Raw genomic sequence first — 27186 nt, forward strand, 5'->3', positions numbered from 1 at the left:
TTTCATTACTCGTAAACTTTGTCGTAAATTGCAACTATCGATTTCTCCTTTCCAATAATTGTGATGGTTTTGGCGGAAATTCGCAATCAGTTTTTGGTCGTACTTTTGTCACGCTTCAATCTCGACTCGATTCTAGTGTTAAATTTTCCATTGAACCATTAGTTGTCGAAAAAATCATGGAACAGCTTCCCACTAGTAAAATTGATAATTCTAAATTATCAATTTGTTTGGTCTTCGACTTGCTGATGAAAGTTATCACATTCCCAGCGAAATTGACGCTATTATAGGAGCTGAATTAGTGCCCCATATTTTCCGAAATGGTCGTGTGGAAATTGATTCGAATTATTTGATGGCCTTGGAAAGTGTTTTCGGTTATATTTTGATGGGTAGAGCCCCTATTTTAACTCAATTCCAGAAAATTCAACGTGTTGATGACTTGTCTAACATCACCGTTGGATAAGTTAGTTCGAAAATTTTGGGAAGTGAAAGCGTTCCAGATGTAGGAAAACAACTCACTGCTGATGAGTTGGAATGCGAGAAGGATTTTGCATCGTCCGTTCGTCGTGAAAATTCGGGTAGATTCGTTGTCTCATTATCGTTTTCAAAATCCCCTGATTGTCTTGGTGATTCTTATGCTATGTCAGAACGTCGACTCATCAGTTTGAGAAACGACTGGCACGTGATCCAAACATGCGTTTAGTGTATCACGATGTCCTCTTGGATTATCTCAACAAGGAACATGGAATTGATAAAAAATCAGAGTGATAAAAGTGGTTATTTTATACTCATCATGCTGTAATCAAAACTCAGAGTCAATCAACGCCTTTGCGTATTGTCTTTGACGCAGGCGCGAAAACTACTACTGGAGTATCATTGAATGATACTTCATATCGGCCCCAAGTTGCAAACGGATATTTTCGTTCTGTTAGTCAATTTTCGGTTATTTTCTATCGCTGTAACTGCTGATATAAAGCAGATGTATAGACAGATTCTTGTCGATGAATCGTGTCGCAAATTTCAGCGTTTGTTATGGAGATTTTCGTCCAATGATCCCATACAAATTTTTGAATTAAAAACTGTCGTATTTGGTCTGAGTGAGTCACCGTTTCTAGCTCTCAGAACTGTCCATCAACTTGTTCAAGAAGAAGGTGAAAATTTCCCTGATGCTAAAGCTCGTATTCCGAGTGACATGTTTATGGATGATTTGGTGACAAGTGTGTCTTCTTTAGGTGAAGCAAATCGTCTTTGTAGTCAGGCTAAAGAATTGTTCGAGAGAGGCGGATTCGAACTTACTAAATGGAGTTCCAATTCACCTGAATTGATGGATGATTTCTCGGAAGATGAAAAATCGACCTTGTCTAAAGATTTCGAGATGGGAAATTTGTTGGCTGTCCTAGGTTTGAAATGGCAACCTGGTAGTGATTCGTTTTGTTTTTCAGTGAATCCTAATCAGTCTGTTCCTACCAAACGTCACATTTTATCGGTAGTAGCACGCATTTTCGATCCTTTGGGACTCTTGTCACCCCTAACTTTGTTTCTTAAATGTTTAATTAAACAATTATGGAATGCTGGTCTTGATTGGGACGATTCAGTACCTCCCTCTATTGCGCTTCAATGGGAGACATGTCAGAAGGAGTTCCCTTTATTGTCCAATCTCTTCATACCACGTCATTTAGGAGTGATGAATGATTCGAAAATTACTGTCATTGGTTTCTGTGATGCATCGACTTTAGGTTATGGTGGTGTGATCTACATAAAATCTCAAATGGATATGCAACCTGCAACTATCACATTGTTGTGCGCTAAATCAAAAGTCGCGCCATCTAGACTTTATCCATACCTAGGCTTGAATTATGCGCGGCGCTCTTGCTCGCTGAATTAATACAGGTTGTTGTCTCTGTTTTGAGCCTTCGTTGTCACGTGACTCGCGGTTGTTGCATTATCGGATTCAACTGTTGTCTTACATTGGATCAGGGGCTGTCCATCTAGATGGCAATCTTTCGTCGCTAATCGAGTTACGAAAATTCAAGACTGTCCTATCAACGACTGGTTACACGTGGCAGGAAATTCAAACCCAGCTGATCCCATTTCGAGAGGTTTATCCCCTTCTGAAATAATTAATCATGATTTGTGGTGGTCTGGCCCCTCTTGGCTAATGTTAGAAGAGAGTGATTGGCCCGTCAAGGTCGATCTGGAACTATAGAGTGTCTACCTGAGGTCAAGGTTCACTCAATTGTCACTGTAGTACAGTCGGAAAATTCATCTATTAATTCGATTCATCTTTCACTTGCACAAGTTGTTTATTTTGGGGTTTTTCTTGCTTCGTGGAATTAAAGGCCGCGGCCTTCGATATTGCAACGTCGCAGTGTAGGCCTAGAATATAATACATGATTGGTGAAAAAGTTTTAAAAAAATACCAGCTGATCTTTTTCACCAATCATGTATTATATTCTAGGCCTACACTGCGACGTTGCAACATCGTAGGCCGCGGCCTTGTATTAGAGGTGGCTATGGTATCATGCATGTTCTACCGTTAGTGGCCAGCCCAATTTATTACAGTATTGCTATCATTGTACAAGTTAGTTATTTTCACTTGCACAAGTTGTTTATTTTGGGGTTTTTCTTGCTTCGTGGAATTAAATAATATTTAATTAACAATATATTATATTATTCTCAGTAGTTCCATATTTTCTGAAAACTTATATATTCAAAACTACATAATTCCTATTTGTAGAATAACACCATAGTACTTTTTTGAGATCTTTTTAATATAAAATAACAAATTGAAAAAAAAACTAGTTTTGATGCTTACATCATTTTCAAGTTTTAAAAATAAATTCTTATTTCAAATGAACAATTATCATCTTTTGTTATTTCATATTAAAAAGGTCTTTACAAGTGTACTATGGTGTTATTTTCGTATAATCGTAGCTTATATGCTTATTGTAATCAACATGTCTATAGTTTGAATTAACTCCTCTGGTCGTGTTGTACTCTCGACCAGAGAAATTTTTTTATTGAATATAACTGCTACTAGTACTAGGACTAACGATCAGTTTTTTCTATCCTAAATTAATATTTATTCAAGTCATTTTACAAAAATAATCTTGTAATAGCTTCTCCTTGTTTTAAATTAGTTCATTCATTCATCACTGCACTAAATTGATATTGGTATTAATTTTTTCCACTTTCACTAAACACTCCTGGAGGCTGACACCAGATCTGTTGGCTCCTCCCTTTTCAATCTCCCCGTCAATGTTGAATTGTCCAAAAGCTGGATTGCCACAACATTTGGTGGTCATGTAGAGACTCCTCATAGATAGATCCTTGCTGTTTTTACAATCATCTCCTTGGCTGTCTCCACCTGAAGGTCGGCGTTCCTGATGAAGTATGGAGCATTTCGCAGAAACTTGTTTTGGAATCGTTGGATGATCCAATATTGCTCTCTGCTGTACAGCCCCACAGTTGCGCTCCATACAACCAGACAGGCCTCACTATCTGTTTGTAGAGTAGAATTTTATTGTAGGTTGATAAGCTTGAATCCCTTCCTATCAGTCAATACATCCTACTATACTTGTAGTTGAGCTCATCCCTTTTTTTCTTGACATGGCTTGACCAGAGAAATTATTATTTTACAAATATTATTCTTAATATAATTATTTTCTTTACGTTTGAAATGGTGATTTGTTGCAGAGAAAGAAGTTGGGAGACGAGGAGGTGGACGAATTCGACTTGATGAGTGAGAAGAACCAGGTGTCACTGTCGGATCGAATAGCCAACACGCCGGCGAAGAAGGCTGCCGAGAAGAAGCCACGTGCTAAGAAGGCCGAGAACGGCGAGAAGAAGCCGAGGAAGCCGCGAGGCACCAAGGGCAGTCCGAAGAAGAAGAGCAAAGCGGCGTGGGAAAGTAGTAGTGAGGATGGGGGCAACAGCGATGACTCTGATGCTAGCGAGGTGCTGCCCGTGTCACCTGTACGCCAGACGGCTAGGAGATCAGGTAACAACAAATTAGTCATTACTCTACAGGGTGTTAGGAGTGGCCGTAGTCGAGTGGATCAGATGCTGGCTTTATGATTCAGAGGCCCGGGTTCAAATCCCGGCCCGGGCAAGATATTTATCTCGGGCCACTCCCGTGTTTCGGATGGACACGTTAAGCCGTCGGTCCCGGCTGCCTAAAAAGCAGTCGTTAGGTCATGTCAGAGGCCCTGAAATTGATCAGTTGCGACCTGAAAACTCTGACACCAGACCTGAGCCAGCCAGGTCACTCGATATTATTATTATTACAGGGTGTTTCAGAATTAGTGTCCAACATTCTAGGGTATTGCTCCTGGATGATATATCTACGACAAAAAATACGACAAATGTCGTATTTGAAGTGTCCAAAACTCAGCGGTTATCCTTATAGCTGACATTTTGTTTTTTTCACTTGGGAATCTTTATCTCAAGAACGGAATGTTGTATTGATCTGAAATTTGCATGAAAATTTATGCTATAAACTATAAAGACTCAACTTTAAAATTGAAATAGAAAATTTTCGATGTGAATTTTCAAAATGGCGGCCATTTTAAATTTTTTATTGCAAATTTCACGAAAACCGTTCACTATACAAAAAAATTACAAGAGACAAAAAATTTAGCAAATTTTATCAAGATTTCAAGGATACCTTATTTATTAAGATTGGTCAAAGAATAACAGAGAGATTAATTCTTTTCGTACCTTGACCATGCATGCATGACCATGAACAAACAAGATAATCTGAAAAACATTCTAAAATCAGCTGGATGGCCATATGGAGCCATACCGTGTTTGAAAGCGTCATCTTAAATACAATTATTGGAATCGAAAATTTAATATTGATGTTTAAATGGTGAAAAGTGGTCATGCATCCAGTACGAAAATAATTAATTTCTTTGTTATTCTTCGACCAGTCTCAATAAATAAGGAATCCTTGAAATCTTGATAAAATTTGCTAACTTTTTATATCCTGTATCTTACCGTTTCTGTAAAAATACAGATATAATAAGCTGATTAAAAGTGAATTGCTCATGTTCGCGGCGCGTATATCTGTACGTACCTTAATAAGCGACACTCTTCTCACTTGTACTTCAATAGAATTACTCTCCTCTTATTCTTCGTTGCCTTTTTCCCATTATTTGGGGTCGGCTCTCCTGGATCCAAGTCGCCAGTGATTGCGATCTTGGGTCGTCTCTGCTGTTAGCTCCAATTGTCTAACAATTGAATAGGATTACTCTCATAGAGAATATTTAGTTTAGTGTTTTCTCATGAAAAGCAATACAGTATTGAATTATTAATTCCACAGAATAATAGAAAGCGAAGTCGTCCGCAAGTACAAGCGGACATTGATGTGTCAATGATGGCGCAAACTCCAGAAGGCCTCAGTCGAGTGAACACAGCCACACTCATTGCCTATCTTAGAAGTCAGGGTGTCAATTGCAGAGTCAAGGACAAGAAAGGAGAACTAGTCGCCAAAGTTATGGCTCATTTGAACAAAAATAAGGAGAATGAATCGTAATCAACTTACTCATTTTCTAGCTTTCTAATCAATTCAACGTTTCTGTAATTATCATAGTAAAGTTAAGTTACCATTGAAAATAATCTTCAATATTTATTCATTTAGACTTTTCAAGTGCAATGTAACTCTTCGTTATGTCAATTACAGGATAAAATAGTTCAATATCAATTTAACGATTCTAAAATTATAGTCAAGTTATTGAAAATATTATTGAATATTTATCCTTTGAGAGATCTAGATGTTCCAATTACAAAGTGTCAATCACAGGATAAATTTCATTTGGTGGTTTTTTGTAATATTTTCCATGGATTTAACTGAATATGTGTAGATTTAGAATAATCAAATAAGTTATCGAATTACGAACTTTCATACTGCAACATTCACTATTAATTTGTTAAAGTCATAATAAACTATTCATTTGATATCAAGTTCAATAATTATTCTATAATAAATAATTTATTCATCATCAAGGTAACTGGTTATTTTTTTCATTTATTTACATATTTTGAAGTTTTTTCTCACCCAGTAGAGAAATTACTAACTTGAGGGCTTCATAAGAGTATAGAGTACTAATTGTTGGGCAAAAACAGCACGTGCTATTGTTACAGTAGTGCAATTTAAAAATATTAATACGGATATACTTCATTTCTTCCTGAAAACATGTGGACTTAGGTGTAATTAGTAGAGCATACAACCAAGCTCGGTGCAATCCACAATAAAACTGCGAAATGCTCTTATACTCAATCCTATGACACAAAACAACAAATGCTCAGCTAAAACAAGAAAATTGGCAAGTTCTGGCAATATTGAGATGCAGCGATCCGTATCACACGTTTGGGTTCACCTGAAATCAATCCGGTGCTTCAACCCTTCAATTTTAAAATCTACAATTTTTTGAAACCTTGAAAGGAATCAAAATTGTTTATGATTTGAAATTTTCCTTCTAATGTTGCAAATAATGGACGTAATAGAGTTATTATAGTACTACTTGTCTACTTCTGTGATAATTTCAATTTTTCTGAATCTTTCCAAGTTTCTAATAATCGATTGTAGTATAATATTGATGTTTACATTCAGACGATTGCGTTTTAGGTTTGGAAATATCAGCGCTTCGCTTGCATGCTTTGCTTGGGTTTCATATTCGTTGACTCAACTAGGCATAGTGATTTGACATGCAACTTAAGATATACACTTACCCTAAATAATTTATTATCAGAGAAATCAGATGAAATATTACTCTTATTCTACATAATATAATATTCATAATTATTCATTTAAAAAAATAGTTTATTCACAAAATTTTACAATGCATGTACAGTTAGTTTATTCACAAACTTTTACAATGCATGACCAGTTTATTCACAAAATTTCACAATGCATGAACAGTGAATTTACAATGCTAAGCAAATAGCAATAATTGAAATAAGAGAAACGTGTATTACGTCATTGAAATCAATTCACAAATCGGTTTTAATTATTCACTTCAGTTCAGCTGATATTCAGTTACAACTAGAATTATGAATGAAACTTTGCACTTGGTCGTAATGTTAAACCATGGCCTACTCAACTCATGGCCAGTACATACAGCCGATCAGCTGTTCAAAAGCGTACACTTCAATCCGTGTTTACATTGAAATCCCTATGTCGAATGGAATTTTTCATGAATAAACGTTATAATTCAACTGATAACTACTTTTTCGAATAAAGGGTTGTTATTTTATTTTACCAATACAATTTTGATCTCTCATCATGAATTTCAAGGGTAGTAATCATTGAGTTCTCTTAATATTCTTAGTTATTGGTTAACCAATTTGTAGGTTACCCATGTTTTAAATTGGCTTTTTCAAATTCAAACACGTATTTCAATTATTGTAAAAAAATATAGTAATATAGTGTAATGTTGAGTTGCTTAAGCTTTGAATTAGGCCTACCAATTGTTTTTTTTTCAATTTTGATTACATTATTGCTCAATTTCTACGAGAGGAATTACAACCACGGCTTTTGTAGTATGCTAATATTTATAGCTTTATTAGATTTAAGGAATTTTTAGATTAAACATAATTTTTTTGAAAAGGTAAATTGGTAGGCTATCACTCATTTTATTATATAAGTCACTATTGGAATAAGAATTCTTATCAAATCATAACAAGAATGGCTTGAAATAGAAAAATTTTGCAGTGTAGGTTATCTTTAGTATTAAAACAGAACATACATTACGGTATCTCTAACAATATTATTATAAACGAAAATATGTGATCAATGATAATACTGCTAGCTTACTCAGTAAAGGATTTCAATATTCAGCCTGATCCAGTAACTTACATGAATCATTTTTATCTAATCTGTTTCTACTCTTAACAAAGTGAGTTTGACACAATTTGACTATTCCCCGATCCAGGACCGTGAGGAATACAGTACATCTTACTCATCGGAAGTAAGTACTGTACCGGTAAGTAAGTAAAGTGTTCTTTATGGGTTATGGCTGATCGATACAGTGTAAATAATAATTTATTGCAGAGTGAGATATCAGAGTTTTTATATTTATATCATATGTAAGACCATGTCATATCATGAAAAATCTATGCATATTCTTCAATAGCGCTAATGAACCAATGATATGTCTATTGACGCTCTGGTAGGATACTACTTGAAAGATTTATTCTTGGTCACAACAGTAATAATATAAATAATATCCTGATACATGAGAATAATTGTATGATCACATTGAATGGATATGTGCAAATTTACGTAGAATAATGCATGACCCAGAAAACAAAATTTGAAAAGTGCTATTGAAACACGTTGTTTACACTGAACGCAACCAAGCACGCTTTCAGTGTGAGCTAGTGTTCCTTTTGCTCTTTTCAGATATTGTACGTTTCTTGTCTGCACGCTTGGTTATGCATAATTAAGCGCGCTCTTGCACAAATTATATTAATATTCATGATGGTCTCTTCTAACATGCAAAGGCTAGAGTCCCCCAGCTGAGTTAAGATTATCTGCTAAATGGCAGGGGATTCATAGCGCAATTAATAACCCAATTCAGTGTTGCTATAAATTTGTCATTTCATTCATTGAACTGTTATTTCATATGCTAAAAATGTGTATAAAATTTGAACATTTTCTGCTCATTTGGTTTGAAAATCCTGATAAAACACAGATAAACACTGGAAACGCCAATTTCTAGCACACCTTCTAAGCCCTTTCAATAGCCTACATAACTAATACACCTCAAGTTACCTGAAATTTTGTACCAAACGTAAGAATTTTCTCTTGAAAGCTAAGAAAACGCTGGTAAGAGCAGAAAAATCGCCTATTCTGGGCGATATAGAAGTCAATAAGGTTTAGTTATTTTAAATTTCTAGACCCTATAACTGAACAACATTAACAACATTTTTCTGTCAATTCTTGAAAAAGCGCATACCGTATTGGTCGTCTTTGAAATTTTTTTCAATTACGGTCTCAGTCACTACACCTCCGAGTTTACGGAGGTAGTGTCTTAGTGTGCCACTAGAAGGTTGAACATTAACTATATTTCATTTTGATAACTTTAAAGGCAAAAAACACTCACATTCTTTTGGTGTGGCGACGACCGTTTCGAGTTTCTGTTTGGCTTGAGAATGTACAACACCAGCACTAAACGGTCGTCGTTACACCAAAAGAATGTGCTTTTTCAGTTTAAAGTTATCAAAATACAATACATTGTAATAATATTGGTAATAAATATGGATAATCAACAACGAATCAACTGAAACACGACTTTCTTACTTATCCGGGTGAGTAAATAGATTAATTGGTGAAAGAATGAGTGTCATTTTACTTCTACCTAATATATATTAATATAAAATATAATGTCAAAAACTGATATGTTCATACTTCATTCAGTTTTGAAGCTCTGCTATTTGAATTACAGCACGATCTTCAATAACTTCTCCTTTATCAATTACCCACAGTTGTGGGGTCAGAGGAAACACATACCGTAATCCAAAACACTACTGGCAGTTTAATGATTCTAAACTTTGAAGAAAGTATAGGTATATACAGTAGTTCAATTGAAATATTATTCATGATTGTAAATGTCATAATTTCAATAAAAAAAATTACGGTGTTAAACTATAGGCCTACAGTTAATTTTGTAGACCTACCAGGGTACACTATTTTATAAATTGTAACTCATTCTCTATTAAATGTATGCCAGCCATGAATCATATATACGGTATATTTATATATAATATTTATCCTACACGATTTAAAATCAACACTTTTTTACTTGGAAGTTTTGAAATAATAATGAATTTAGTCTTAAACTCCAAAATAGAGTTGAGCGCAACCGTAAATACATTGTACTTAAATTCGTTTAGAAAGAAACTAATTTAGTTTATCAACAATGTTTTTATAATTTATTTTTGTTCAATAACATGATAATTCTTATTTATAAACCATGCCTCTGCTAAACTTGATACTTTTGTAAAAGAAGTAAGTTTGAATTTGAATAAGCTATCTTGAAACAAGTAACCTACAAATTGGTTAACCAACAACTAAAAATATTAATATAATTCAATGATTACTACCCTTGAAATTTATGATGTAGGTTAAAATTTGAATTGGAAAAATAAAATAACAAGTCTTTATTCGAAAAGAGTGATTATCAGTTGAATTATTAACGTTTATTCACGAAAAATTCCATTCAACATAGGGTTTTCAATGTAAACACGGGTTGAAGTGTACGCTTTTGAACAGCTGATCACCTGATGGTTCTAGCCTTGTAGTTACGTAAGCGACGGTTAAACTTTTCCACTGTCTTGGTCTCCCAGTGTATTATTTAACCAACACAGGAATCCTGGAAAAAATTGACAACATGCTTCACTTATTACTTTAGTTCTTCATTAGTAATCATTAGTTTACTTTCATTAGAAACTAATGAATTTATGTCATTATCAATACAGGTACATAATAGAAGGTGGTTAAAACATTGTAAAGTGTATCACAATATCCTTCATCCTGCATTTAATCCTAAATTTTTAAAGGTAGCCTCTTGGAAGGTTTATAGCCTTATACAATACATTACGAAAGGAATCTGCGAATTTCTGTAAAATAATGTAAGAATAAAAGGCTCATAATACAGGGAAAACAGTATTGAATTCCATTATTATAATGCTACAGATTACGCTTGATCAATATTTTACAGAATTCAAATCAGAAGGATACCTTATTTATTAAGATTGGTCAAAGAATAACAGAGAGATTAATTCTTTTCGTACCTTGACCATGCATGCATGACCATGAACAAACAAGATAATCTGAAAAACATTCTAAAATCAGCTGGATGGCCATATGGAGCCATACCGTGTTTGAAAGCGTCATCTTAAATACAATTATTGGAATCGAAAATTTAATATTGATGTTTAAATGGTGAAAAGTGGTCATGCATCCAGTACGAAAATAATTAATTTCTTTGTTATTCTTCGACCAGTCTCAATAAATAAGGAATCCTTGAAATCTTGATAAAATTTGCTAACTTTTTTTGTCTCTTGTAAATTTTTTGTATAGTGAACGGTTTTCGTGAAATTTGCAATCAAAAATTTAAAATGGCAGCCATTTTGAAAATTTTTCATTTTATTTTTTAAAGTTGAGTCTTCATAGCATAAATATTCATGCCAAATTTCAGATCAATACAACATTTCGTTCTTGAGATAGAAATTCCCAAGTGAAAAACAAAATGGCAGCCATAAGGATAACCGCTGAGTTTTGGACACTTCAAATACGACATTTGTAGCCTCCTATCATCCAGGAACAATAGCGGATATCTCGAAAACTAGAGGAGATATAAAAAACGTTATATAATGAATATTGTAGGAAATTATGTGAGCTTTAATTTCTTATATGACAGTCAAGTCCCTAAGATACATAGTTTTTTTTTGTTTTATGCGAGAAACAAAAAATGGTACCTTTAAACCACCCCCACCCCTTTAGCACAGTGGGAAGGGGTGGGGACTTTTGATATGTTTACCTCCTTACTACCCTGAACAGAACTGCGGTGACAAAAATTGTCTTCTCAACTTTTTCCTCTATAACCTTTCCTTGACTGGACTGTAATAAGTTTTCCAATATAACTGAATTTCAAAGAAGATTCAAAATATAGTCAGAGATCCCTCATCTTGTAGTGTCCTAGACCTTGATTTGCTCTATTATTAATAATTTTTCCAGAAGTATAACTGAATTTCAAAGAATATTCAAAATATAGTCCGAGATCCTTCAGCTTGTAGTGTCGTGCTAATTAACTGCCGTCAATATTGCAGGCTTGATTCATGGTAATTATTGTATTGAATTGGAATTGAATGTTGTTTCAGCTGCCCCAAAAAAATACAATTTTGATGATGACGCTGACGATGATGATGATGAGGATGTGCTCTATGACAACGATGCTGCCATCAACGGTGATGAGGATGCGCCAGTCGTCGAAAATGATCTCGATGACAATGCAAGCCTTAAGTGAGTAGTTGTGGTGTACTGTGTTCTAAGGATGCGGATAGACCAAACCAGCGAATGTTATCTTGATGAAACCAGATTTAAAGCTCTTAACCCATGTGAACTAACATTGGAGACATAATTTATCTTGCTTCTCATAATGTCGGACTGCCTCTGTGTGTTTCGTGCTCCAGAATTCGAGCTCTAGATCTTTGCTTGCTTGGTCTAACCCAGCCTAAGAATGTGAATTTAGTGAGATCTAAAGAATGGAATGAAGCAAGCCTATTGTAGTTGAAGATTAAGTTTGCAAGATTGATGTAGACGTTTCAAAAGCTAGAAGATTACAACTTTTATCCTTGTAACTCATACATTTTTCATATTTTATACAGAGTGCTCATATGTTTGTGGAACCCTTCAATAAGTTGAAGACTGTTGTAGATATAATACTGTAGCTTTCAGGATAAGTTATTGATAGAATACTCCACCTCTTGACGTACAACTGAATTTCAACCCCTCATAAGAGGGTGACTTAGGGGTTGTAACTCGAATATTTAAAATGAAAACACCCATTGTGTGGTACATCAAAAATGAAATCTTTCAATAATTGAACTATATCACCTAGGCCTAAGTTTTTTGATTAATAATCTTGACTACACATTGAATATATAGAGTGAGTCATATGTATGGGAACCCTTCAATAAGTTGGAGACTGCTGTAGATATAATACTGTAACTCTCAGGATAAGTTATGGTCAAATACTCTACCTTTTGACGTACAACTGAATTTCAACCCCTCATAAGGGGGTGTGTATTACATCATTTTAAAGGCCTTTTTAAAACAAGAAAGATGACATCAATAAAAATGTTCTATGATACTTGTATCCAAAATGGCTGCTGATTAAAGTTTCAAGTAAAAACTAAAATTTCAATCAGCGGTCATTTTGTATACAAGTATCATAGAACATTTTTATTGATGCCGTCTTTCTTGTTTCAAAAATACCTTTAAAATGATGTACCACACAATGGGTGTTTTCATTTAAAACATTCCAGTTACAACCCCACCTACCCTTGTAACCCTACCCTACCCATTTGTAACGTTACAAATGTTAATAAATAAAGAAGTGGCATGGGTGGGGACAGCGCCGTCCGGCGTTTTCGCCGTGTCGTGTGTTCATCTCCATATAGTACAATGCCCTGCTACTGCTTTCGGCGGCAAAACCGGACGGCGAAGTAGAGAATACCCGGCGATATCGCCGGATCAATTTCTCGCCGGACCGGGGTTTTCGCCGTCGCCGGCGTCGCCGGAGTCGTGTGTTCTGCCCCATGCCTTCCTGTGTACTTCTTGCAACCGGACGGCGAAGCTTCGTCCGGCGAAAACGCCGGACGGCGATTTCGCCGGATCGTGTGTCCCTGCACTTACATAGGGCAACAATTAGTGGTGAATGCGATGAGATTTTCTCTGCAGTTTTGATCGCTTCATCAACCAGCTTATCGGCGGGGAACACTTTACTGACCAGTCCTGCACAAATTAATTTAAAAAATTTTAATTAAATGTGAACATGTAGTATTTTTTAATATTGAGTATTACATAGGAGGGTCAAAAAACCAGCTTCAGTAGGAATAATTTCACAGAATAGTGTGAATAAGGCGGGATGCACACTGGAGAAACGCGTTTCGTGAAAAAGTTTCAGGAAACGTGAAACGAAAGTTGCTCGCAATCGACTGATTAGATTAAGCAGGGAACGTTTCTTTTGTATGCATGCGCGAGTGAATCGGGTTGCATGAAACAAGTTTCATGAAAGAGGGCTTCACGAAATGCGTTTCGCCGGTGTGCATCCCGCCTAAGTTGATGAGTTTATACAGAATTGAATTAATCGATAGATAAATTAAAGTTTTAATATGACAACTTGAGCAACCTCACCTCAACACCGCCGAATTTAGTCACTCTTGTGACCTAAGTTTATTTTTGTATTATTCAACAATAAATCAAAGTATGACTATATATTTAGTGTGTATTACGTTTACGACAGGAATGCCTGATAGAAGTTATGTGAATATTAGTGTTCGTAATGGATAATTTCTCAGAAATATTAGTTATACTGAATTCTTGTTAACTAATGAAATGAATCAGTTTTTGAAAAAAAAAACTTATCTAGGACTATCAACTTAGTAAAGATCTTCAGGAGAACTAGATTTGAGTAGAAGATTCATCTTTTTACTAGTGGAAAAATATGAAGCTAATGTATTCTGAAGAAAACATATACAATTTGTAGCTAACCAGACAGTAGAAACAGCAGTTGATTGTTAGTTAAAAAGTTATTCGAATGGAGACTGGATTTATAAAAAGAAGTAATCAAGGATTATTTCATCAACAATAATACAAAAATTCATATTAATCACTTTCCTCCGAAGACCTTTGACAACAGGAAAAACAATAAGAAGGAGCGCTACAATCAAAAAATGATTATTTTTCCCGTATTAATTTCCCTCTAGCTGTTTCCCTGTTGTTAATATTTGCATAATCAGAAGTCTAAAAGCCGTTTGCATAGTTCCAGTTTAAACGAAATCTCAGTTTAAACTGTATAAAAACCTATAAATTAAGTTTCATTTCTTACAATTTGATTCATTTTGAGATTAAGCCATAAGCTGATTCAATTTAGTTCAAGATTTCACTGTGCAAACGGCCCTTAACGGTATAGACCAGTGATGGGCAAAGTACGGCCCGCGACGTTCTTTTGATCACCCCTAAAAAACGAATAAAAAGGGGAAAACAACAGGACTTGAAACAGATTATCTGTTACCTAAAATGTACAAGTTTGAAAATACATCTAACAGACTGGGAATATTGCCTATTGTTTCAGTATGAATAGCAGCCTTCTTTTGCTTAGGCAAACATAGGCAAAGGGAATTCGAGTGTTGTGCCTCGTTATCAGACAAGAAGGTGGCCACATTGAACAAGTAATGGCCAGAGATTAATCTCCAGGTATACAGTAGACAAGTTATATTTCATTTTTTTGTATTGCTTTCACAATAAACTTTCTATGACAAAACTAAATAATGTTGGACCATTCGTGCGCCACCTGTAGATTGGTTAATAATTCGGTTTTTTTAGAAGTAGCCGAATTATCAAGCTTAGTTCAACTAACCTTAGCCTTGACGGGTGAATCAGTCAGATCCTGAGGCAGCCTTCCTGGTAAGTTTGGCGGGTGCCTTTTTAGGTTTTGGTTCAGCCGCCTTCTTAGCTGCCTTGGCTGAAAAAAAATTAAAAATAATAAATATTAGTCTTTAGTTTTCTTGTATCAAAATACAAGCAAAAATATAGTTAAGAAACGAAAGCTGAGTTTTCATTTTTGTTGTAGGTATCGAAATACGTATTGATTCATACAATATTTAAGTACATCATCAAATTATAGGGAGAGAAAAAATAAGGTAACCTTGTGCTATTCCTCTCCCAAATTTATATAAGGTTTTACACATAGTCCAAAATAGGTTAAGTCTAGTAGTTGTTCACTTCAATACAAATACTAGTAGTTCTGTGAACAGTAGACCTCACGCAGTATTCTCATCCACAAAAACCTGATTGAAACTATAGACCTTATGGAAATACAGCAATAGACTGGCTTCTCCACACATCTTTGTAATCACTTGTCAGCTGATTTATGATGAATAAAATTCTATAGTCTGATTATTTTTTACTCTAATATTGGCGTATGAAGGAGGCTCCTTTTTCCTTTATATAATCCTTGAAATGCAAAATTTCCAAAAACCTTGTATATACGTCGACGCGCAATCAAAAAAGGAACATACCTGTCAAATTTCATGAAAATCTATTACCGCGTTTCGCAGTAAATGCGCAACATATAAGCATTTAAACATTAAGAGAAATGCCAAACCGTCGACTTGAATCTTAGACCTCACTCCGCTCGGTCAATAATGTCTCACAGACCGGATGAAACAGCTAAGGCCGTTTGCACGGTCCAATTTAAAAACCAGCTAGTCATTCAAATAAAAAACCAGTAGAATAATGCTGCACATTGAGTTTGTTTAAAATTACCTTGTGATAACGACTCTAAGAAACATATTATTATAATCTATTTTTCAGAACAACTCAAGTCAAGTATGATTGGTTGCCTATCAACCAATAACAGAGATCAATTGGAAAAATAGATTCTAAGGGTCACAATACAATCTCGGTTTACACGGAGACGGATCAGCTGTTAGTTTAAACCCGGAATGAAAAACACTCAAGCAAATGAGTCAATAACTTTAATCATGTAATTTTAGATGAGCGTTTAACCCATAAATAAGGATATCATTTGCTAATTATATAATTTTTAATGGCATTATTTCTAATGAAACAAATTATCAATTCTTGTATTTTTATGTATGTGCTTCACTTTTAGTGTTGCATACTTCTATTTTTTGCATTTGTTTTTATAAATAAATGCATTCATCCATTCAATCCATAGAGAAAAGATAGCATAATGCTTCTTAAAAGTAGACGGTGTGTATGGCCCTTGAACATTATCCAACATAGTAAGCTTTTCATCAGCTGTATTTACATATAAGAATTCTCGTACATTACGATGGCAGTAGTTGAGGTTTTTTAGTGCCAAAAAACAGTTACATAATCAATCAATTTTTGGAAGTATGACATGTCAGGAATTTGAAGATATTCATATGAGTATAAATAATATTCAAAGGTGGAAAAAATCGGAACTTACAAAGAAGTTTTCTAAACAGTATTTGGTTTCTTAGCGTCCACCAATCGTACTTGACCACTACCTCCCTAAACAAAGCCATAGTGCATCCGTGTGACGTCAGCACAGGTAGGGCTCCTACACCAATAAAAACACTAGCTGATATAGATCAGCTGAAATCAACGAAATTTTATTGGTGTAGGAGCCCTTTTGTGCTGACGTCACAAGAATGCACTACGGCTTTGTTTACGGAGGTAGTGCTCAAATACCTTGAAAAGTTCAAGTTTAAATCTATGACACTCGCAGATGTTTTTGTCAGTTGTATTTGACATTTATGCTTGTTAAATTTCAATTGAACCCCCGTAAAAGTGAAGATGTGTATTATGAATCAGAAGTTAACTAGTAGTTCTGTGAACAGTAGACCTCACGCAGTATTCTCATTCACAAGTACCTGATTGAAACTAAAGGCCTAATGGAAATACAGCAATAGACTGGCTTCTCCACACATCAGTCTGTGTAATCACTTGTCAGCTGATTTATGATGAATCTTCTATATAATATATAAAAGCGAAATGGCACACATTCACTCACTGACTGACTGACTCACTCGCAGAACTAAAAATCTACCGGACCAAAAACGTTCAAATTTGGTAGGTATGTTCAGTTGGCCCTCTAGAGGCGCACTAAGAAATCTTTTGGGAATATTTTAACTCTAAGGGTGGTTTTTAAGGGTTTAAAGTTCGTCTTTTAGCATGTATATTCTTCTTATTCCAATATCTTAAAATTATAATTGAAATGTCCATACCATATGTTAATATAGAACTATAATCTAGAGAGAGTACCTCTTCGAAACAGTTAACTGGTAACTAAATTAATAATTTTGTCAAGTTGGCATTAAGTTGAGTTGACTTTGTTAGGTTGGCACCAAGTTGAAGATTGCATTTATCGCGGAAAAATTGATTGGGCACTGCTACTTCAGAGCTATTCCTGGGAATTTTATATTACTAGCCGTCAGGCTCGCTTCGCTCGCCATATCCGTTTAGCCAGACGTTTAGTCTGGACCCTCGACTGGATCGTCCCAACATATGATCGTCCTACAAATGAAAAACGCAGGCGAGCGAAGCGAGCCTGCAGATCTCATTCTTGGACGATTCAGTCGGGGGTCCAGGGGGCGGAGCCCCCTTGCTAGACGGATATGGCGAGCGAAGCGAGCCTGACGGCTAGTAATTCTATAGTCTGATTTTTACTCTAATATTGGCGTATGAAGGAGGCTCCTTTTTCCTTTTATATTATCCTTGAAATGCAAAATTTCCAAAAACTTTGTATATACGTCGACGCGCAATTAAAAAAGGAGCATAACTGTCAAATTTCATAAAAATCTATTACCGCGTTTCGCCGTAAATGCGCAACATAAATAAACATTCAAACATTTTAACATTAATGCCAAACCGTCGACTTGAATCTTAGACCTCACTTCGCTCGGTCAATAATAGGTTATGAATCATTGAATAACAAATGAAAATAACTATTCAATGATATTTTGTTATTGAACTTACGTTTGGAGAAGTGGGTTATCCTATTGAATAAGAAAGGTTATATATAATAGGTTAAGAATCATTCACAAACAAATGTAAATAATATTTTTTTTAAAGTAAGTTATTGAACTTACGTTTAGCCACAGAGGAATCCTCGCTGGACGACAAAAATATATCAGTCGTTGTCTTCTTCTTAGTGCCGGCAATCAGCGAGTCGAATTTGTCTTCAGAGGTTTCGCCGGCTTTACCCGATGGCTTCATGAAGTCGTTGTCCGAGTCATCCGAATCAGAGAACGCCTTCACCACCTGCGAGGCCGTTTTCTTTTCAGCGGCCGCCTTCGGCTTTTTCTCGGCCGGCTTGCGCTGTTTCTTGGCCGGCATCAACGCGGACTTAGCTTTTCCCGTATCACTGTCCGAGATTATCGACTCGTTGCCAGACGAGTTACCGCTGCAAACGAAACGAATTTCAATTACAAACAATATTAGATCATAATTAAATAAAAAAGACTAAGAAATTGTCAAAAAAATTAGATCATTTACAATTATTCTTACAATCATAATATTATTTGTTGGGATTATCACTGTACTCATTACAAGAGTCCGTTATTTGATAAATACTTATGCTGGCCACTAACGATGTGTGACATGCATGACAAGCATGTGTGTACACACAATATCGTGATAAATTGTTGTGTAAACACAGCGGAAGGCTTCAAACAAAATTTTTGAGGTTAGGTTTCTGTATCATTATAATTTGAAATGTTAGAGGTCTCTCGCTGATGACAAAACATGCATGATGTGGATTCATGTTCACACATGTTAATAATGAATGTCCTACCGTTAGTAGCCGGCCTAACATGTAGGTTGCATGTTTATTACAAAGTCGATTACATGTTGCCTATTATTTCCATAGAGAAAGTAAGACGCACAAAGAAAAGCATACCGATTGTTTTAAATCAATTCAATCCAATCCTGTTTAAAACTATTTACAAGTTGCTTGGTGTTATAAACAGTATTACAGCAGTTTCCTGATTTCCTCAAAATTATTCTATTTATTTATTATAAATTATTATCTATATCAGTTTACTTTATTACAAAGGTTATTTTATTTTTACAGGTTGGACGGTCGCATTGTTTAATCAGAAAAAGGATACGAATTCAAGTTCGTAGTATAATTTTTTTCTACTACCACGAACACTTTCAATTTCTGTAAATGTAATTATAAATAGCCAATAATATTATACAGAATGAGTCATATCTATCGGAACACTTCAATAAGTTGGAGACTGTTGTGGATATAATATTGTAACTTTCGGGATAAGTTATTGGGGGTGACTTAATCCGTAAACACAGGTATACATCTCATCATCAATCTAATTAATACTTTGAATATTGTAGAATTAAAATATTAAATAGGGATAAAAAGTATATAGTGAGGTCCAAGTTATAATGAAAGTGGAGAAAGATAGGAGAACAGCATTGCTCATTCTCTGACTTTCGACTGTCTTCTATAGAGGATACTGATACCGGTAGCCTATATCTGATGCAACATTAACTTTCCATTCTTGTTTAATAGTTATTTGTATATCAAGAGTGAAAAGTACGACTTTTTCTCCCTGTGGGAAAAAGTTTGAAGCCCGAGGCGAAGCCGAGGGCAACAATTTTCCTGAGGGAGAAATAGTTATTTGTATATCTAGAGTGAAAAGTACGACTTTTTCTCCCTGAGGGAAAAGTTTGAAGCCCGAGGCGAAGCCGAGGGCAACAATTTTCCTGAGGGAGAAAAAGTATTTTTCACTCGTGATGTACACAACATTTTTCCTCCATCTACATTTTTTTATAGAAACTGCAAATAAAATCATTTTAATAACTTACGTATTGGTGACAATGTTTCCTAACAACATAACCTAAAATCTAAAACTTTAAAACCGGCCGTCTGATTGGCACTGCCGATTGCGCTATCTATCGGCTAAAGTTGTAACAATTATTATATCAGCTGGGTGTTTACCAAAAATGGCTGACTCCAGATCACGCGGTTCAGATTTGAATTGCAGATCAAAAATATTTGTTGGCTGGTATTTTGAATAGAATAAGATATTTTAAAAATTGTTTAAATTTTTATCGTCTACTAATATTAAGAATATAATATCATACAAACATATTATATTTCATGAGTTGATCAAATTTCTGGTTGTGGTATTGAATTCAGTTGACTCAATGACAGACACCTCTTTATGCTTTCTCATCTGAGCTTAGACCTTCTAACCTATTATAATCTAAGTTTTTAAAATAGAGATGCTTCCCATGTTATTTAAATGGATTCACTTTTACTCCCTAGGGAGTTTTTCTGTTTTTTACTACCGAGAGCGAAAAAGTGACACTTTAGTATTAGGTTTCAGGGAGTAAAGTAAGTACTTTAGACAGTAGGTGGAGGAAAAAGTATTTTTCACTCGTGATGTACACCACGGTAAATAGAAGAAGACGGTGATGTACACAACATTTTTCCTCCATCTACATTTTACTTTCCTTGCCCTACCATAGGTAAGGGAAGTATTGCTTTCCAAAAAAAATTAAGGTACCCCAATTTCAAGTTTTCTATACGTTTCAAGGTCCCCTGAGTCCGAAAACATGATTTTTGGGTATTGGTCTGTGTGTGTGTGTGTGTGTGTGTGTGTGTGTATGTGTGTGTGTGTGTATGTCTGTGAACACGATAACTCCATTCCTAATTAACCGATTGACTTGAAATTTTAAACTTAAGGTCCTTATACCATGAGGACCCGACAATAAGAAATTCAATAAAATTCAATTCAAGATGGCGGAAAAAATGGCGGATAATGACTAAAAAGCCATGTTTTTCACGGTTTTCTCGAAAACGGCTATAACGATTTTCTTCAAATTTATACCATGGATAGCTATTTATAAGCCCTATCAACTGACATGAGTCTCATTTCTGTGAAAATTGCAGGAGCTCCGTAATATTCTTGAGAAAAATGACAGTTACTAAAAAACCATGTTTTTCACGATTTTCTCAAAAACGGCTCTAACATTTTTTTTTCAAATCTATACCCTGTATAGTTATTTATTAGCTCTATCAACTGACATGAGTCTTTTTCCTGGGGTACTAATGGGGGGTCCACCCAATCCTTGAGAAATGGACTTTGTAACCTCCTTCTCGTGCATGAGGTAGGTAGGAACACGGTTTTTACTTTTTCTTCTTCCATATACCGTGGGTAGGTAGAGCAGTTTATAAAAAGAAGAGTCATAGTCAAGATATTTCATCTGTAGAACAGCTGTTTTGACGAATTTAAAAAAAAAACATTGAATTTCACAATATTTACATAAAGGAAAAAGTACTCTGAAAACAATTGTATATACACATATACAGTAGTCTGATTGTAGTTGCAAATATGTTGCCGTCAATCGTCATTATGTTTTTCTCCTAAATTATTCTCGTTTGATATTGAGGCTTAGGTTTATTTAGCGAACTATATTGGAAATTTTAAGGTAGGGTTATAAAAAGGGCACTTTGTTCCGTGGATGTTTTTTTTACAAGAGAAATATTTGATCAAAATAAGGGGAAAGGTTTTTAAGCGAAAATAGATGTAAAATTTTAAATAGTTCAATGAGCAAGGAAAGTTGTGTGAGTGTACCACACCAGATTTTTTTTATAGAAACTGCAAATAAAATAATTTTAATAACTTACGTATTGGTGACAATGTTTCCTAACAACATAACCTAAAATCTGAAACCTAAAAACCGGCCGTCACAATTATATAAATAATTGTAACAATATTTATAATTATATAATTGTAACAATTATATCAGCTGGGTGTCTACCAAAAATGGCTGACTCCAGATCAAGCGGTTCAGATTTGAATTGCAGATCAAAAATATTTGTTGGCTGTTATTTTGAATAGAATAAGATATTTTAAAAATTGTATAAATTTCTATCGTCTACTAATATTAAGAATATAATATCATACAAACTATTTCATGAGTTGATCAAATTTCTGGTTGTGGTATTGAATTCAGTTGACTCAATGACAGACACCTCTTTATGCTTTCTCATCTGAGCTTAGACCTTTCAACCTATTATAATGTAAGTTTTTAAAATAGAGATGCTTCCCATGTTATTTAAATGGAGTCACTTTTACTCCCTAGGGAGTTTTTCTGTTTTTTACTACCGAGAGCGAAAAAGTGACACTTTAGTATTATGTTTCAGGGAGTAAAGTAAGTACTTTAGCCAGTAGGTGGAGGAAAAAGTATTTTTCGCTCGTGATGTACACAACATTTTACCTCCATCTACATTTTTTTATAGAAACTGCAAATAAAATCATTTTAAAAACTTACGTATTGGTGACAATGTTTCCTAACAACATAACCTAAAATCTAAAACCTAAAAACCGGCCGTCTGATTGCGCTATCTATCGGCAGTTGTAACAATTATATCAGCTGAGCGGCTACCAAAAATGGCTGACTCCAGATCACGCATTTCAGATTTGAATTGCAGATCAAAAATATTTGTTAGCTGGTATTTTGAATAGAATAAAATATTTTTAAAATTGTTTAAATTTTTATCGTCTACAAAATAAGAATATAATATCATACAAACATATATTTCATGAGTTGTTCAAATTTCTTGTTGTGGTATTGAATTCAGTTGACTCAATGACAGACACCTCTATTATGCTTTCTCATCTGAGCTTAGACCTTCTAACCTATTACAATGTGAATTAGAGATGCTTCCTATGTTATTTAAATGAAGTCACTTTTACTCCATAGGGAGTTTTTCAGTTTTTTACTACCGAGAGCGAAAAAGTGACACTTTAGTATTATGTTTCAGGGAGTAAAGTAAGTACTTTAGACAGTAGCTGGAGGAAAAATTATATCATATTCGTCAAGATAATAAAATATCGGGGACCGAGCTTCGCTCTGGAGTACAAAAGCATAACAAATTATTACGGAAGAAGAAATTATAATAACATTCATACAGAAATGTTCTATCTAATCACAGTAGATTGAGATTAATTCTCAGAGGAATGCAAAAATTCCCCTCACAAAGGCCCAGTTGCACAAAAGCCGGTTAAATTTGAAACCTGATTAACTTCACGTGAACCAAATCAGAGAAGACCATTTGATGGATCTACTGGAATTAATCAGGATTAATCAGGCTTTTTTTGCAACCGGCACTAAGTACCTGATTGAATGATTACAAAAGTTCAACAGCTGAGTCATAATTTTGGCACAGTCCCACACACATGAACTCGCTCACTCACTTCCATCACCAACAGACGACGAAATAATTATTATCAGCTGTTTTTCCAAGGATGAATAATAATTATCCTTTTAATGTCCTTCAGCGAGTTCTCCCAGGGATGAGACCTAGTGCAATCGAATCTTTATATTTTAAATTTACTATGTTCTGAATTTCGTGAGAATCGTTAGAGCCGTTTTCGAGATCCGGTGAAATACAAACATATAAACATCCAAACATCTAAGCATCTAAACATCTAACATATAAACATAAATTGCTCGTTTAATATTATAGAATAACATTTATTAAACTAACTAGGTACTCTTATCACCATCAAGATTAAGCAAATCCTTATTCTTCTTATTTATCAAAGACGAGCAGGTATAACCAGTGCCAGTTCTACACAACAGTCAATTAAAACTAGTAGTTCTGTGAACAGTAGACCTCACGTAGTATTCTCATCTAAACATATAAACAGAAATTGCTCGTTTAATAGTATAGGATATTTTTGAATGAGTTAATAATAAATTTTTATAAATGAGATTGAATATTTTGTTAATTAATTATTTTTCTACATTGTTAAAAACCGATCTGGCAACGTTGGGGAGCTAGAAAAGGATAGCGCTATCTGATTTGTCGAATGATAGTCAAATATAGCAAAACCAATGTTTATCAAATACTGCCATTATAACGTGAACCTCACTAGTAATGATACTTTTATTGTAATACTATAGCATCCAGGTAGAGTAAGTTTTATTTGTTGTGCTATAGTGAGGTTCACGTTATAATGGCAGTGGAGAAAGATAGGAGATAAATGTTGCCGAACTTCTGTCTTGTCAATGCATTCTATAGAAGGCAGCAGATACAGGTTTATTGATGTAATATTAACTGTTCATTCTCGTTTAAAATAATAAATTATATTTTTTAATAATTCCTTAAGATTAAACATTTTGTTAACCAATCATTAATATTCTACATTGTTAAAAGACAATCTGGCAACAGAGCAAAGCGAGAAAGAGATAGATAGCGCTATCAGCGTTGTTGAATGATAGACAAGGATAGCAATGCCATTATAACGTGGACCTCACTTTAGGTCTCGAGAGATTCATTGCACAAAACAATATTTCATATTCAAAAAACAAACAAAATATAACAAAAAATATAAGTATCGAGAAAAATGGTAGACTGTAAAGGCAGACCTGTAGAGAAATAGATTATTATGATAGTACTCAATCAATGTTATGTGTTGAATAGTCTATCAAATTTATATCTATGAAAATTGATTATAGAAATGTCGTCTTGTCTTCCGTTTCAGCGTAAAATATATAATGTATCTCAGGGGACCAAGAGATACTATTGTTCAACTCGGGAATTCGGGGAATTCTGTTAAGTTGGGATATATTCTTCAAAACCAAGGCACTTTTACAATCAGTATTATGTGCAAGTACGTTCAAGGGAGGAGAATTGACTATATTTGGGATAACACGATAAATCTAGCTTGTGCTATAGCTGTTAGTGAATTCTATTGTATGATCAAAATGTGATCACACTATAGTTCTAAATTGATTTCCTTTACATTGAAAGGTCTAAACTCCATTCGATCATAAGCTGAATTACTACAATTATTACTTTCCTTGCCCTCCTACCATTGGTAAGGAATTTTACTTTCCTTGCCCTACTACCATAGGTAAGGAAAGTATTGCTTTCCAAAAAAAATTAAGGTACCCTAAATTCAAGTTTTCTATACGTTCAAGGTCCCCTGAGTCCAAAAACATGATTTTTGGGTGTTGGTCTGTGTGTGTGTGTGTGTGTATGTGTGTATGTCTGTGAACACGATAAAGGTCCGAACCCACTAGAACGTATCATACCATGACCGTGCCCGTACCGACACATGCAAAAAAATATTCTTTGCATCATTTGATATGTAATGCACCCATTAGACCGTTCCGTCACCGGCCAAGCACGGAGCGTGCCATGCACGTCCAGGTCAACATTTGTCGGCCAGTATATTTTGTCTGTGACGGAACGGTCCTTGCATGGCACGTGACGCCTGCAAACCCCGTTGTAACCGCGTATGCACCGCGTTGGTAACCAGTTCACCGCTACATTCTCTTGCTAACTGACGCGTTCCCAACAACTTCTGACCGGGCATCATACGCGTATCATACGCGTACCATACGCGTAATGTACTGGCATAGACCGCTGTTGATCCGGTGTAGTGGGCATAGTTGTTATTTTACGTGCCTGGCATGGTCTGACACGGTCCGTGTCTGATACGTTCTAGTGGACCTTAAAGCCTTGTACACACGTCCGTACAGATTCGCGCGAACAATCGTATGTACATATGCCTCAACATTCACTGTACGTCCTTGTGGACGCGATCCACGTATGCCTCAGCATTCAAAAAGCTATCTGATTTGCAGACGACACGAAGACATGGTAGATGTAGATTTTCCACAACATGACAACAATGGCGTCATTCCATCATTGAAGATAGTTATCACAAATTGCAGCAGTATCATTTTATTTCAATGACTTATATAATAAAATCAAAAATAAAACTTGACAAACGATGTTGGTGGGTTGAACGATAGTAGGTTGAAGTAAGGAAATAAATTGCTACATGACATAATATTGACAGTTCAATCTTTCTTAGGTTGTCAAAACATTATGTTGTTAATATACTGAATCTAATTCAACTAGTTATCTAAACAAAAAATGATATCATCATGAGGGAAGCAATAACTCCACAAGAACGATTGGCTCTAACTTTGAGATTCTTGGCATTAGGCGATTCATTTGTTGGTTTCCAATATCTATTCAGAATCTCAAAAAAAGGAAAATTCCACAATAATTCCAGAAGTTTTGATGACCTAATCAAAGCACTTAACACTGTCTCACAAAATTGACAGTCTTCTTTAAGGAAATTAGCCATAAATTGAATCAAATACTAAATTGCTGCCCATTTTAAACTAACTCTGCTCATACACATGACAAAACAAGATTCTCCAAAAGATTAGCTTCAAGATTTACCTTCAAGGGAATACTAGTTCAAAGTTTGAATAAATCTCTCTATAGATAGCCTAGCTATCTAAAACGTATAATATCATATTGAAGATTACAATTTTAATTAACAACTCTGATTGATAACATGAAACAAACACAAGATGATTTGATAGCCACAGTAAAATAATATTTGAGCTATAGCCTACTTTCTTGTAGGAACCCTGTAGAGAAGCTTTTTTCACTTAAATTATGCAGTTCTAAATTTGTTAATCATGATACGAATTATATACTCCATGCATGTTTCTATTTAAATATTTGACAATCCACATATCCTACAAAATTACAAAAATCCTACAATTTACAATTAGTTATTGGATCACAATTTGATTTGTCATTCATTATCATTAACCTAATTCATTGGAATTAGGTTATGACGCCTTCAATGTTTACGTTTTGCCTCACCCGTATGGCAAAATCGCGTCCACACGTACATTCAATGCTCGCCCGAGGCGCCTTTGAGCACGCCAAAATACCGACAGGGTTCCGGTTCGCCCACATGCCTCAGCGAACAGTGTCCACACGTGCGAATGCAAGCCCATACACGTATGCTCACCCGAGGCAAACGTACGTGTGTACACCGTTTAACTCCATTCCTAATTAACCGATTGACTTGAAATTTTAAACTTAAGGTCCT

At 35.0% G+C, this 27186-nt stretch overlaps 1 protein-coding gene across 1 annotated transcript in view; it reads right to left on the minus strand.

The window, feature by feature from the left end:
• Positions 1–15146: 15146 nt before the first annotated feature.
• Positions 15147–27186, minus strand: part of LOC120351543 (DNA topoisomerase 2-alpha-like) — a 61393-nt gene continuing 49353 nt past the window's right edge. The window contains exons 6-7 of the mRNA XM_039429328.1: positions 18370–18683; positions 15147–15251 (exon numbers count right to left, since the gene is read on the minus strand). Of these exons, the coding sequence (XP_039285262.1) occupies positions 15166–15251; positions 18370–18683 (400 nt within the window). The 3' untranslated portion in view covers positions 15147–15165. The remainder of the gene's footprint in view (positions 15252–18369; positions 18684–27186) is intronic.

The sequence above is a fragment of the Nilaparvata lugens genome, chromosome 5 (genome assembly GCF_014356525.2).
Source record: "Nilaparvata lugens isolate BPH chromosome 5, ASM1435652v1, whole genome shotgun sequence".
Lineage (NCBI taxonomy): Eukaryota > Metazoa > Arthropoda > Insecta > Hemiptera > Delphacidae > Nilaparvata > Nilaparvata lugens.